The sequence below is a fragment of the Chelonoidis abingdonii genome, chromosome 4 (assembly GCF_003597395.2).
Source record: "Chelonoidis abingdonii isolate Lonesome George chromosome 4, CheloAbing_2.0, whole genome shotgun sequence".
NCBI lineage: Eukaryota > Metazoa > Chordata > Testudines > Testudinidae > Chelonoidis > Chelonoidis abingdonii.
Window position 1 is genome coordinate 3,009,443 of NC_133772.1, and position 14,339 is coordinate 3,023,781.

Sequence of the window (14,339 nt, forward strand, 5' to 3'; positions counted from 1 at the left end):
CGGGGGGAGGTGCCTCTTCCCTTTGCAGAGCATGCAGGGAACTGCAGGCAGGCCTGCAGGCTTTTCCCATTGACTTGCATGGAGATGCCCTATGGGACTACGTTCCCCATGAGGTCTTGCGCCTCCAGCCGATCGTCAAGCCTATGCTCACCGCATAGCCTTCTGGGAGTTGTAGTTCTCCAGAAGGCTCTTTCCTGTTGACTTGCCTAGGGAAGTCTGCCGACTGGGACTACGTTTCCCAAGACTCCCTGCTTCCGGGTTGCGCGGTAGCTGCGGTGTCCCCCCTCCGCGCCCTTCTACCAGCGCCGGCAGCTGGCTCGCTCCGGTCCTCTCGAGTGGAACCCTGCAGGCCCCGCACCTGGCGGTAAGGGCCCCCTTTAGAACGTACCACTGTGGCGGCGGGGGGTGGTGGGGCTGTACCATTCCCTGCTTTCCCCATGTGGTCCCAGGGGTTTCTGATCCCCCGGTTCGAGTCCGGCCTCGGACACCTGAGTTCCATCCCCGGCCGGGGAGGGGGAGGAGTGGGGTCTAATAGAGCAGAGCGGGGCTGGGTGATCAGGACCCCTGGGTTCCACCCCCAGCTCTGGGAAGGAAGCGGGGTCTGGTGGTTAGAGGGGTGGTGGGGGCAGGGTTGGGACCTGGACTCCTGGGTTCCATCCCCAGAGAGGGGTCTGCAGGGGTGGCGCTGGGTGCCAGGGAGGCGCCTGCAATGCTTTGATGCCCGTGAGTTGGCCGTGGTGGGGCAGGTGCCCGTGCTGTCCCTGATGCCAGGGCTGGACTCCTGCTATCCTGTCCCAGCTCCGCAGCCCCTGCTCTGCCTTCTGGAGTGCAAAGAGCCGGGCTAGGGGCGCTGGACTGTCCTGGGGGCCTGGCACGTACCTGCCCCTGCTATGGGTACCCTGGGATAAGACCTGAAATGCACCATGCTGGACCACTCCCTCCCCTCCCAGAGCTGGGGAGAGAACCCCAGAGTCCTGACTCCCAGCCCCCCCTGCTCTAACCCACTAGCCCCCCACGGCCCTGTGATCTGACTGGGTTGGATCTTGGTAATGGAGAGGTTTCGGCAGCTTGTGAACACAAGGGAGTAATTTAGATGCCATCTGGGCCTTATATGCAGCATAGTGCCTAGATGGACCATGGCTCATTGGCCCAGTGCCACATGCCTTGGACGGTCTGTCTAGGGCTGGTATCCCCTCCAAGCCCACCCGGGGCTTGGGGAAGCCTGTCTGGCCCCATAGCAGCCTTGGAGCAGGAATTATACCCAGTACATGGCACTGATCACTGTTCGTATATTGCCCCTGTCCCAGTGCAGCAGGCTAGAGAGACCTGTGGGGTTCCAAGACACAGTACCCCCTTCCATCAGCGTGGGACTGTATATTGGGGGCGGTGGGAGGCTGAAATCATTCTCCCTGAACAGGCTGCTTTGTGGGAACACGGCCTCTCCCCTTCATGTGCCAGAGACCATCCCCAGGAGGCATAGTTGCTGGGGGTGAATTGAGGACAAGGTGGTGGCACGGGGCAGGCAAGGCTGCTATGCACGTTTGCAGAGCGCTTGCAATCCGACGGCGCCAGCCAGACAAACGGAGCCTTGTTCTGCTGTTAGTGTGATAGCTGCTTTCCCAGAGCGCTGCAGTAACAGCTGTTCCAAACCCAGAACAAAGTGGGTGGATAGCCTCAGGACCCAGGAATCTTGGCTCCCAGCCCCTCTGCTCTAACCCACTAGACCCCACTCCCCTCCCAGAGCTGGGGATAGAACCCAGGAGTCCTGACATTTTTTCTCTCCTCTTTGACGTCTGGTGGCAGATTACTCTTCTGTGGGTGGTGAGGTGGCACGGAGTGATTGGGGTAGGGCCTGGTATGCATCTCTCTGGATCCTCTCATCTGTGTGTGGTTCACGCCAGGGCTAAATGCCAGTGGCCTGAGGTAAACCTGACCCATGTCTGTTACAGAGGGCTGGGAGCCAGGACTCCTGGGTTCTATTCCCAGCTCCGAGAGGGGAGTGGGATCTCGTGGGGCTGGGGCTGAGAGGCTTCTGTCCCCCCACCAATAACCCCGTGTCCATGAGGCTCTCCTCACTTTCCAGCCCTAACCCTCTCTGCTGGCCCTGGGGTGACACCCAGACCTACCAAATTCATCTTGCCAAACGTCCACCTGGCAGAGTCCCCATCATCTGGCTGCTCCTGGGATTTGAACCGGGGCCCCAGAAGGAAAGGTTCCCCCTGTGACATCCCCCACCCCCTCCTGATCTGGGATTGACTGGGGGGAGGGGGTGTGTGTCACAGCAGCAGCTTGAGTTGATCTAGAATGGGGAGGAGGGGGTAGCTCGACTGGAGGTGATGTTGGGGGGTTGCTGGAGAGAGGGGGAACTGGGAATAAAGACCCTGCGTGAAGCGTTGGGGGATCCTGGTTCTGTCCATGTGTCTGCCCATCCCTAGATCCCTGGAATGTCAGTCTGTCTGTTATCCTTCCCTGGCATGTCCATCTTAATGTCTGTCTGTCTGTTCCTAGGTCCATAGGGTGCCTGTCCATCTGTCCGTCCATAGGGTATCTGTCTGTCCATCTCCAGGATGTCTGGCCTTCTGTCTGCCTGTCTCTAGGATGTCTGTCTGCTTGTTCTTATGGTGTCTGTCCATCCCTAGGATGTCTGTCCATCTGTCTGTCTGTCTGTAGGATGTCTGTCTGCCTGTCCTTAGGGCAGTGGTCGCCAGCCTTTTTGTGGCCAGTAGCACATTCATGTTTTCAGAAGAGTGTGGCAGGTGCCAACAGCTACTCACATAATGCAGGGGTGGCTCCAGGCACCAGTGGAGCAAGCACATGCCCGAGGCAGCACTTGCTACAGTCCGTCCATTCTGCAGAGTCAGAGTGGTTTTATTTGTTTGCTTTTGTTTTCTTTCTTGGTTTTTTTGGTGCGAGTTCTGGGCAGTGAGGAGGGAAGCCGGGAGGACAGAGAACACTGGTGCCCGCAGCCCCGGAGTACTCTGTCCCCAGCAGGTGCGGGGCCCCAGCTTCTCTCCCCTGCTGGGCACTTGGTGGGCCCCGCACCTGCCGGAGACAGAGAATACCGGCACCTGCAGCCCAGGGGTTCTCTGTCTCCGGCAGGCGCGGGGCCGCGGCTTCTCTCCGGCTTAAGCCACAGCCCCGCGCCTGCCAGGGACTGAGACCACCGGCGCCCGCAGTCTGCAGCCCCAGAGAAGCCGCAGCCCCACGCCTGCCAGGGACCGAGAACACTGGCACCTGCAGCCTACAGCCCTGGAGTTCTCTGTCCCTGGCAGGCACAGGGCCCCGGCTTCTCTCTGGCTTAAGCTGCAGCCCTGCGCCTGTCAGGGACTGAGAACACCGGTGCCTGCAGTCTGCAGCCCAGCAGTTCTCTGTCCTCAGCAGGCGCAGGGCCACAGCTTCTCTCTGGCTTAAGCCACAGCCCCGTGTCTGCCAGGGACTGAGAACACTGGTGCTCGCAGTCTGCAGCCCCGGAGAAGCCGCAGCCCCACGCCTGCCAGGGACCAAGAACACCGGCGCCTGCAGCCCTGGAGTTCTCTGTCCCTGGCAGGCGCGGGGCTGCGGCTTCTCTCCCCTGCTGGGCGCTAGGCAGGCGCCCGGGCACCATGTTGGGGACCACTGCCTTAGGGTGTCTGTCCATGCCTAGGATGTCTGGCCGTCCCCAGGTCCTTGGGCTGTCTGACTCATCCATCTGCTCTCTGACGCCCTCCCCGCCCCCTCACCCCCCCGGCAGCATGGTCCAGATGCTAGTGCACAAATCCAACCCCTGGATGGTCCCGTGGGGCTCTCTCTGGGTGGATAGGCAGGCTGCTCCTTGGTTGGCTGCGCAGCCGGTGTCACGGGGGGGCGGGAGGTGTTGGCTAATGGGAGCGGGGATGGATGGGACCAATGGGCCATGCACTTGGTAGTGGTGGGGCGCGTGTAACCCCGCACTGGATTTTGACTTGTCCAGTCAGTGGACAGGCAGAGACACCCGTCCATGGGCACTGGGAGCCAGGGGCTTCCTTCCACTCGGGCGCAGGTCGGGGCTTGGCCTTCTTCCATCCAGTCACTGATTGGCTCTTTCTCTCTCTCTCTCTCTCTCTCTGCATTTCTGTCCGCCCCCCCTTCCTGCTCTGTCCACCTGGGCTCTTCCCTGTCGGCTCTTTGGCTGGCTGGGCTCCACAGGGAGCAGATCCGGCAAGCCAAAGACACAACACGTCACCCTGGTTTCTCTCTAATCTGCTCTCTCTCTAGCCAGGCCCTCAGTGATCTGTCCAGGTGTCCCCGCCCCCAGCTCGGTCACTTTCTGATCTCTCTGTCAGTCTCTTTGTTTATCTCCCTCTGCATCCGTTCTCTCCTCTGTCTGTAGCTAGCCGTCGATCTCTAAACAGCACGCTCTCTCTCTCTCTCTCTCCCCCCCCATACACCGTATCTATCTATCCATCCCCATACACCCTATCCATCTATCTATCTATCTATCTATCTATCCCCATACACCCTATCTATCTATTCATCCATCCATCTATCTATCTATCTGTCTGTCCCCATACACCCTATCTATCTATCCATCCATCCATCCATTCATCCATCTATCTATCCCCATACACTCTATCTATCTATCTATCTATCTATCCCCATACACCCTATCCATCCATCCATCTATCTATCTATCTATCCCCATACACCCTATCCATCCATCCATCCATCTATCCATCTATCTATCCCCATACACCCTATCTATCTATCCATCCATCTATCTATCTATCTATCCCCATACACCCTATCTATCTATCTATCCATCCATCCATCCATCTATCCCCATACACCCTATCTATCTATCTATCCATCCATCCATCTATCTATCCCCATACACCCTATCTATCTATCCATCCATCCATCCATCTATCTATCTATCTATCTCTCCCTCTCCATACACCTGATCTATCTATCTATCTATCTCTCCCTCCCCATACACCTGATCTATCTATCTATCCATCCCCATACACCCAATATATCTCTCCCCATACACCCTATCTATCTATCTATCCCCATACACCCTATCTATCTATCTCTCTCCATACACCCGATCTATCTATCTATCTATCTATCTATCTATCTATCCCCATACACCCTATGTATCTCTCTCTCTCTCCCCCTCTCTCCATACACCCGATCTATCTATCTATCTATCTTTCTATCTCTTCTGTCTGTCATTTACTCCACACATTCACTTTTTCAGAATTTCTCAGTATGCCCTTAAGTTATTACCCTGACCAAGTTCGGGGCCCCCATCATGCTGGGTGCTACACAGAATCCCCTGCGCCCCAACCGAGATCAAGGTCCCCATCACGCCGGATGCTGCATAGACCCTCTGCCTGCCTGAGATCTGGGGCCCCATCATGCCTGGCGCTGCGCAGACCCCAGTGAGAGGCAGTCTCTGCCTGGAAGCGTTCGTCATTCAAACAGACAAAGGCAGGACCAATCTCCCAGTTGTGCCGATGGGGAAAGTGAGGCCCAGACAGGTGCGGTGGCTGGCCCGGGATGCCACCAGGAAGCTGGAGCAGAGTGGGGGAATAGAACCCAGGAGTCCTGGAGACGAATTATTCTCTTTATGAGGATGTGAAATCCCCACTGTGTGTCTCTTTTTCTTTTAGATGGAAACGGCGCTCCCCGCTGTTGGCAAGGAAGGAAACCACCACAAAATAACCAAGTTCACTTGAGGTAAGTGACTTCCGGAGACCGTCTATTTTGAGAGCAGCTGAGAGTTCCTAACCAAAACTGGGCCCATGGTTGCTGCCCAGACTGCACCATTGAGTGCGGCCATTCACCCCCAGCTGCCTCACCCCAGAGTCGGTGCATCTCAGCGCCGGGCGAGCCATCCTGGTGTGGTGTTATGTCTGGTTGTTCACCCATTATCCCACACCAGAGGCAGCCGCATCCCAGTGCCAGCTTTGCTCTGAGTGTTCCTATCTCTCACCTCCAGCTGTCTGTGAAGGCAGGAAGATGCTGTGGAAAGCGCTGCTGAGGATGGAGCTGGGAGGAACAGGGAACCGGGCCCCCTCCATGCACTGGCTCCTGTCCCCCACCCTCCGGTACCGATCCACTTCTGTCATGGATAACCACCAAGTGGAGCTGGCTCGAGAGCGGTCCAAGACAGTCACCTCCTTCTACAACCAGTCAGCCATTGACGTCGCAGCGGAGAAGGTGAGGGGCGTTGACTGAGTCAGCCTTTTCCCCTCCCAGAAGGGACATTCAGTGCTTGGAGGGAAACTGAGGCAGACCCAGTGAGTGGCACTAGGGAGTGCTGTGCTGCAGGGAGTGTGGGAGAGGACTTTCACAGCTGGCCTCAATGCCCCAGTGTGCTGCTAGGCGGCGCTGTGCTGCAGCGTGCCAGGTGGGGCTCATTCATCCTCGGATCCTGGCCAGATTCCAGCTCCGGTGACTCCACTCTACTCTCCCAAATTCCCTTCTGCTCTTTCAGTTGGACACAGGATTCCTTTTCACTTCCTGTCCAAAGCCCCGCGCACCATCCATGTTAGCCGGCTGCTGGGGCCTGCCCCAGAGTCAGCCACATCTCAGCATCAGCCTTCTATGGCGTCGCTGCTCGGCTGGTCCCCAGCTATCCCACCCCAGAGGTGGTTGCATCTCCACGCTGGGTGATCCGTTTCTTGTATGTGAGTCATCTGTTCCTCTCTTGGCTCATATCTCCCACGCTGAGACAGCAGGTTCATTCCCTGGTACAATGGCTGTGCAGTGGAGTAAGTCGGTCCCAGTGTGTTAAATAGGACGGGAAAAGGGAGCAGAGAACAGCAGGTATACGGGGCAGAGCTTGGCAGCATCAGCCACTGTTAAGCAGCCAAATATTTATTCAGAGAAACCAGGTGACTTGCTGAAGAATTACTGCCCATCCCCTGTACTCGAGGGGAGTTAAATATTAATTTCAGCCGCTGGCAAATAAAACATGCACACACGTGCCAGAGAAGAAGGGATGCATTGCCAGTCCAGGAGGTATTAATCTGGGTTTAGTGAAATAGACTGGAGACCGAAATTAAGGGGCCCTTTCCCCTCTAGGGGGCGCCAGCTCCAGTCTGGCCCCAGGGCAGGGACTGGCTGGCTCAGGGGTGTGGGGAATGGGGCACGGGGTCTCTAGGGGGCACCAGCTTTGATCCAGCCTTGAAGAGGCCGATCTGAAGCCCCCCACCCCCTCATTGCATTCGTTTCTTTTGATTTCCTGTTTGTTTTTTCCAATGAGCATCCTTTGAAAGCCCCTTCCCTGTTGCTAGGCAGCTAACGGTATTGCCGTGGCAACCCTCTTGGTTGTCTAGGTATCCATGGCAACTCCTGTTCTTTCCCTCTAAAGAGTCCGCACATCAGCTGGGGAGGCCCAAATCCTGGGCCCTGGGCCATTAAAAGACAGGGCTGAATTATGAGGCCCAGTTTCTGAGGAGCGAGGACGGCTTGCCTCATGCTGAGATGCAGCCACCTCTGGGGCAAGGCAGCTGGGGAACAGCCGCACAAGGGAACAGGCTGGGGGACAGGAGCCATTACCCCCGCGGCCCTCTCAAGCCTTGCAGATTGAAGGCGTCAGGACGGCTCTGGCTGCTCTGCATCTTGAGGCAGGTGCTGGCTCATCACCGGGGAATCTGAGGCATTGGTCCCAGCAGCAGGTCTGGGCTCCCATGTGCCTCCTGACAGCGAAAGTGTTTGGCACGACCAAGTCTGGGGTTCCCCCAAGGGCCCGTCTCCGCCCCTGCCCTGCCACCTGCATCAGACCTGTGGGCCCATCTAGCCTGGTATCCCCCATTGTGTCAGAGCCTGGTGGCGTTTGCTGCGTTGGGGTTTCCAATTCCTCCTCCCCCAAACTGCCCGTTCCTGAATCCCATGACACTTGGCTGTTGTGTGTGTGTGTGTGTGTGTAATGTGCTGGCTTGGAGGTGTCCAGCCCCGTGTGGGGTCCCCTGGGGAGGTGGGTGTCCAGCCCCATGTGGGGGTCCCCTGGGTCAGGGGGCATCCAGCTGTGTGTGGGGGTCCCCTGGGGAGGTGGGGTGTCCAGCCGTGCATGGAGGTTCCCTGGGGAGGTGGGGTGTCTAGCCCTGTGGGGGGGTCCCCTGGTGAGGTGGGGTGTCCAGCCCCGTTTGGGGGCCCCTGGTTTGGGGGGTGTCCAGCCCCATGTGGGGACCCCTGGCTCAGGGAGTGTCCAGCCCTGTGTGTGGGTCCCCGGAAGAATGGAATCAAGCTCTTTCCTCCTCTTCCTCCATTCTTTCTTCTTTAGTTCTTTTCTCTCCCTCTGCTCTGCTTCTTTGTCTTTCTCCTCCTTTTTGTTTCTTCCTCACTCATTCTTCTCTCTCCATTTCTCTTTTTTCTTCATTCACTCCTTTCTGCTTCCTGCCATTTCTTCCCCATTCAGTCCCATTTCTCTCCTTTTTCTTCCCTGTCTCGTTCATTCTTTCCCTTACTCCCGCTCCTTTGGTTTCTTTGTCATGCAGACCTGGCTTCCTTTTCTTTCTCATTTGCTCTTTTCTCTCCCTCTTTCTCTTTCCTTTCTTCCTCATCCACTTTCCCTCTCATTCCTTTTTTGTTTCTTCCTCCTTCATTCTCTCGGCGTTCCTGTCCTGTTCTTTCCCCATCTGCCACTCCCTCTCTTTCTTCTATTTCTGTGGACGACCCACCCCCCATAGCTGTATTGCCACGCTCCGCCTGCTGTTTCCCCCTCTGCCCTCAGGGGGTGCTCTGGACCCTACATTCATCCGCCTCCTTTCCCTTCTCTCCCAGCCGTCCGTGAGATTGACGCCTACCACCATGTTGTATTCGGGACGGTCACAGGATGGCAGCCACCTCCTGGTAAGTTGGGGACCGGCACAGTCCCCCAGCAGGCCCCCACCTGGCCCATCGGAGAGCTCAAAATGAACTCCTCTGAACTGGATGGGAAGAGAGTGTTACCTCGGTTATATATGCTGGGGAAACTGAGGCACAGAGCGGGGGCGGGGAATCCCACAGTCACGCAGGGAATTAATAATAGAGCCCAGGAGTCCTGGCTCCCAACCGCTTGTTCTAACTATTAGATCTCACTCCCCTCCTAGAGCCGGGGAGAGAACTCAGGAGTCCTGGCTCCCAGCTCCCTGCTGTAACCATTAGATCCCACTCCCCTCCCAGAGCCAGGGAGAGAACCCAGGAATCCTGGGTCCCGGCCACTCTGACTCTAGCTCTACTGGAATAGGTGGGGAGGAGATGCGGGCTGCAGGTTGGGTCCTGTGCGGGAGGGATGGAAGCAGCCCTGAAGACGCCAACAGATGGGTGCCAGCCTCTCCTGAGCAGGACAGATGCCAGGACACACCCAGCCTGTGCCTCATTCAGACTGTGGGCTGGGATCTCTTAGGACTCCTGGGTTCTGTGCCTGGCTCTGGGCGAGGAGTGTAGTCTAGTGAGTTAGAGCAGGGGGCTGGAAGCCCGGACTCCTGGGTTCTCTTTTGGGTCTGGGAGGGGAGTGGAGGCTGGTGGGTTAGAGCAGGGGGGGCTGGGAGCCAGGACTCCTGGGTTCTATCCCCAGCTCTGTGGGGAGTGGGGGCTGGTGGGTTAGAGCAGGGGGGTGCTGGGAGCCAGGACTCCTGGGTTCTGTCCTATTGTGTGTACAGCTGAGAACTGACACACTCGTTGCTCAGCACTGTTCTCTGGTCTGCCCAGGCCTGAGGGTTCGCTGGCTGTTTCCAGGCAGATCGCCGGCATGTTACGTCCTGCCTTGTTAAAGGAACTGATGGGATTGTAGCAATCTTCATCCCAGTCTCTGCACAGCGACGACTCACCCAGCACTGAGATGCAGCCACCTCTGGGGTGGGGGCAGCTGGGGAATGGTTGTGCAGTTTTTCTTCAAAGCAATTTAAAACAGAGAGTGAAGGAGAATTTGGACTGGTTGATTACAGAGATCGGGATTAAGGGAGGAAGAACAGAATTAGGCACAGATGTAGGATCAGCACCTTACCTCTTTAGCTTGATTGAACCAAGAGTCCTGGCTCCCAGCCCCTTCTGCTTTAAGCACTAGACCCTTCTTCCCTCCCAGAGCTGGGGACAGAACCCAGAAGTCCTGGCTCCCATCCCCCTTGCTCTGGCCACTCTCCCCTGACCTCGGTCAGTTATACTCTGAGTTCTTCCTCCTGTAGAAAAGTGCCCATTACCTTCACCGTGAGCTGCCCGTCCGCATCGCCCACCGCATCAAGGGCTTCCGCAGCCTCCCCTTCATCATCGGATGCAACCCCACCATCCTCCACGTGGTACGTACCTGAGCAGGGGCACAGCTGAGGGACACTATGAGGGGGAGGGAGCTGCTGCTTGTAGTGTGGGTGGGGTTAGAACACAAGAGACCTGGCTTCTGTCCCCCTGCTCTAACCCACTAGCCCCCACTCCCTTCCCAGAGCTGGGGAGAGAACCCAGGAGACCTGGTTCCCAGCCACCTGGCTCTAACCCACTAGCCCCCGCTCCCTTCTCAGAGCTGGGGAGAGAACCCAGGAGTCCTGGCTCCGAGCCACCCCTGCTGTATCCCACTATCCCCCACTCCCCTCCCAGGGCTGGGGATAGAACCCAGGAGTCCTGACTCCCAGCCCCCCCTGCTCTAACACACTAGCCCCACTCCCCTCCCAGAGCTGGGGAGAGAACCCAGGAGTCCTGGCTCCCAGCCACCCCTGCTGTATCCCACTATCCCCCACTCCCTGCCCAGTCTCCTCAGGACTCCTGAGCTCTATTAGGTGAATCCTGCTGCCAGTCAGTGTTTCTGTGCCTCGCTTTACACTTATTTTTTTCCATCCTTCAGCATGAGCTGTACATCCGAGCCTTCCTGATGCTGAGCGAATTCCCCCTGGTGAGTATTCAGTTACCTGGTGGCCCCCAGCACACAAAGGATTAGTTAAAATATGGGAACTGGTTATACGTTCGCTTCCCCCATCGCCAACTGATCCTGGGCCTGGACCAATCGAGCGAAGGGTGGAATATCTGCAGGGAGGATGAGGATAACGTAGGTTATTACATCTGCATCCATCCAACCCCACAGTACTTCATCTCTCCCTGTACACGCCATCCCCCCCATTCGGCTGTCTCAGCTGGATCCATCCATCTGTCAATCCCTCCATCCATCCCTGTGCATGCCATCCATCTATCTCAACTGGATCCATCCATCCATCCATTCCTGTAGACATGAGCCACCTATCTAGGCCGAATCCATCCACCCCATACCTGCTATCTGTCTGTCTCAACTGGATCCATCCATCCATCTATCCCTGTACACACCAGCCATCTATCTCGACTGGATCCATCCCTCCATCCATCTCTGTATGCACCATCGAGCTTTCTCAACTGAATTGATTCCTCCATCCATCCTTGTGTGCATCTTTCTCTCTCTCGGGATCTCTACTGTTCTGGATTTGGGTCTATATAGCTAAGGTATCACAATACATCTACCATAGGCTGGCTGGTTGGCAGAATTGGGACATGACCCTTTCCCCTCTCTGGGACACCGGCTCTGATCTGGCCCCAGGGCGGGGGACTGGCTGGCTCAGAGGGGTGGAGAAATGGACATGGGGCCTTTCTCCTCCAGGGGGCGCTGACTTCCACACCGGTTCACGTCTCTTCCGTTCTGCCCCCCTCCCAGATCAAGGACCAAGAGGCAGAGGCCCAGTACTGCAAGCTGGTCCGGCAGCTGTTGGATGATCACAAGGACGTGGTGACGCTGCTGGCTGAGGGGCTGCGGGAGTGTCGCAAACACATCCAGGTATCGGGGGGCTGGGATTGTGAGAGGGTTTAAAGCAAGGGAGGCTGGGAGCCAGGACACCTGAGTTCTATCCCCATCTCTGAGAGGGGAGTGGGGTCTAGTGAGTTAGAGTAGGGGGGCTGGGAGCCAGGACACCTGGGTTCTATTCCCAGCTTTGAGAGGGGAGTGGGGTCTAGTGGGTTAGGGTAGGGGGGCTGGGAGCCAGGACTCCTGGGTTCTCTCCCCAGCTCTGAGAGGGGAGTGGGGTCTAGTGGGTTAGAGCGTGGGGGCTGGGAGCCGGGACTTCAGGGTTCCATTCTCAGCTCTGCTGGGTGAGCTTGGTCTAGTTACGTTTTCTGTTGGTGTGTCATTTTCCCCATCTGTAACTGAGGTAAATACCATCCTTTGTAAAGTGAGAATCGCTGACGAAGAGTCTTTCATGAGCACTTGGAATGATTATAACACGCACTGTCACTGCTTAGTTACTGCTGATTAATTATTATTTAGGGTGATCAGTTTTCTTAGTACCTTGTACAGCTGTTATGTTGATGACTAATGATCATCATTTCAGTATTTTTGTCAACATTCCACCTACGTACGTCCAAATGATCACGTTCTGTGTTTGTTATTTAATATTTTACTAACTGGTGAATCCATATTTTATTATCAATTATTAATTCCCCTTACGCTTGTGTTATTATTTTGGGATTAATAATCATGATTTCTGTATTTTTCCCACTATTCTGCTAATTTCTGATCATCAGTATTCATCTTTGACTAATCTTTTATTGATTCTTGTTGATTTTCTCTTGGATTGTGTTAGCTCATTAAATCCCATTACGCAGATTGCATTTATGATTCTTTTTCAAGGATCATTCAATATTTTAAGCCACTCGTCTACATCTAGGCGTGACGGAGTTCCATTTTTATTGGGTGGAGAATATCCATGTTTATTTTTAAGCTTTTTAAAATTTGTATCCATTTATTTTCTCTGGTTCCTGGTTATTGCTCATAGGTATCCCTTTCTGTCCGAGCCGTACGGCAGTATTTGGTTCTGTGTGTCGCCTCAGTGTCAGTGCAGAATTGATTCCTTGTACTTAATGAGCGTTCTCCATCCATAGATCTCAAAGCACTTTACAAAGGAGGCTGGTATCTTTATCCCCATTTTATAGATGGGGACACTGAGGCTCGAAGCGGGGACATGACTACCCAACGTCACCCAGCAGGCCAGGTCCCCTGGGTGCTCTCCCGACTGGGCCTCGCTGCCTCTTTGTTAAGCCGTTGTCTTGTTAACCCCTTCACTGCCGTTCTCCTGTGTCAGGACGAGAAGGTCATCCGCTATTTCCTAGACAAGACGCTCACCTCCCGGCTGGGGATCCGGATGCTGGCGATCCATCACCTGGCGCTGCACGAGGAGAAGGTACAGCCTGGCCTCTGCTCTCCCATTCCCCTCAGGGCTTTGCTGCCCTAGAATGGGCAACATATGAGACACAGCTGGCTGCCTCCAACGGATTAGAGTCGGGCCCCCGGGAATTCATATTCCATTATGGAACCGCCCTGCTTGGGTCTGGAGCCTTCCCTCTAGGGGGAGCTGGCTCTGCTCCGGTCCCAGGGCGTGGGACTGGCTGGCTCAAGGTGTGGGGGATGGACATGGGGCTTTTCCTCTTTGGAGGCCGCTGGCTCTCATCTGGTCCCAGGTTGTGGGACTGACTGGCTCAGGGGGGCATGGAGTGCACATGGGCGTTTCCCCTCTAGGGGGTGTTGGCTCTCATCTGGTCCCAGGGCGTGTGGGACTGGCTGGCTCAGGGGGACATGGAATGGAAATGGAGCTTCTCCCCTCTAGGGGGTGCTGGCTCTCATCTGGTCCCAGGGTGTGTGGGACTGGCTGACTCAGGGGGGCAGGGCATGGGGCACAGGTTAAAGCCCTGCTTGACTGGTACTTTCTCTCTGATTGGCAGCCGGACTTCGTGGGAATCATCTGCACCCGTCTCTCCCCAAAGAAAATCATTGAGAAATGGGTGGATTTTGCTAGGTAAGGAATCGTGATGGTCTGTGGCGCCACCTTGTGGAATCAGCCCAGAGTTACACTCTTTAAACTTCGCCCTGTTCCGAATTAAGTGTAGCGTGGAGGGAGAGCGGAGGAAATTTCTTCTTCCACAAAGTGTCTCTTTGCTGGATCTTCTGGTGGATTCGTACGGGGTGGCTCCCTTCTCTGGGTCAGTCGGTGGCTTGCAGAGCTCCTGCTGTTCTTGGTTAACCACTTAACTGGCTGAGGCCACGTCTACACTACGGGATAATATCGAATTTGCTAAAATCGGTTTTATAAAACTGATATTATAAATTCGATTTCATGCGGCCACACTAGGCACAGTAATTCGGCGTTGTGCGTCCATGGTCCGAGGGCTGATCAAGAGCTCCACGCTGGGCGAAACAGGAAGTGTAATTCAGAAGTTCCGGGGCTTTCCATGTTTACACTGCCCGCATGCGATCCGAGTTTCCAGATTGGCGATCCAGCGGGTCAGTGGGTGCACTGGATACTCCGCCCGAGGCCATAATTCGATTTCCGTACCACACTACCGTTAATTCCGATATTGTTAATAGAAGAGCGCTTATTCCTCCGCGGGGA

The 14,339-nt window shown here is 55.8% G+C and overlaps 1 protein-coding gene across 2 annotated transcripts in view; it reads left to right on the forward strand.

Annotated features, from left to right (window-relative positions):
* Positions 1-252: 252 nt before the first annotated feature.
* Positions 253-14,339, forward strand: part of BCKDK (branched chain keto acid dehydrogenase kinase) — a 19,272-nt gene continuing 5,185 nt past the window's right edge. For both annotated transcript variants that reach the window (XM_032763961.2, XM_075064744.1), the window contains exons 1-9: positions 253-364; positions 5,634-5,700; positions 5,963-6,183; positions 8,752-8,820; positions 10,134-10,244; positions 10,781-10,828; positions 11,615-11,734; positions 13,035-13,133; positions 13,672-13,745. In XM_032763961.2, coding sequence (XP_032619852.1) covers positions 5,983-6,183; positions 8,752-8,820; positions 10,134-10,244; positions 10,781-10,828; positions 11,615-11,734; positions 13,035-13,133; positions 13,672-13,745 — 722 coding nt within the window. In that variant the 5' untranslated portion in view covers positions 253-364; positions 5,634-5,700; positions 5,963-5,982. The remainder of the gene's footprint in view (positions 365-5,633; positions 5,701-5,962; positions 6,184-8,751; positions 8,821-10,133; positions 10,245-10,780; positions 10,829-11,614; positions 11,735-13,034; positions 13,134-13,671; positions 13,746-14,339) is intronic.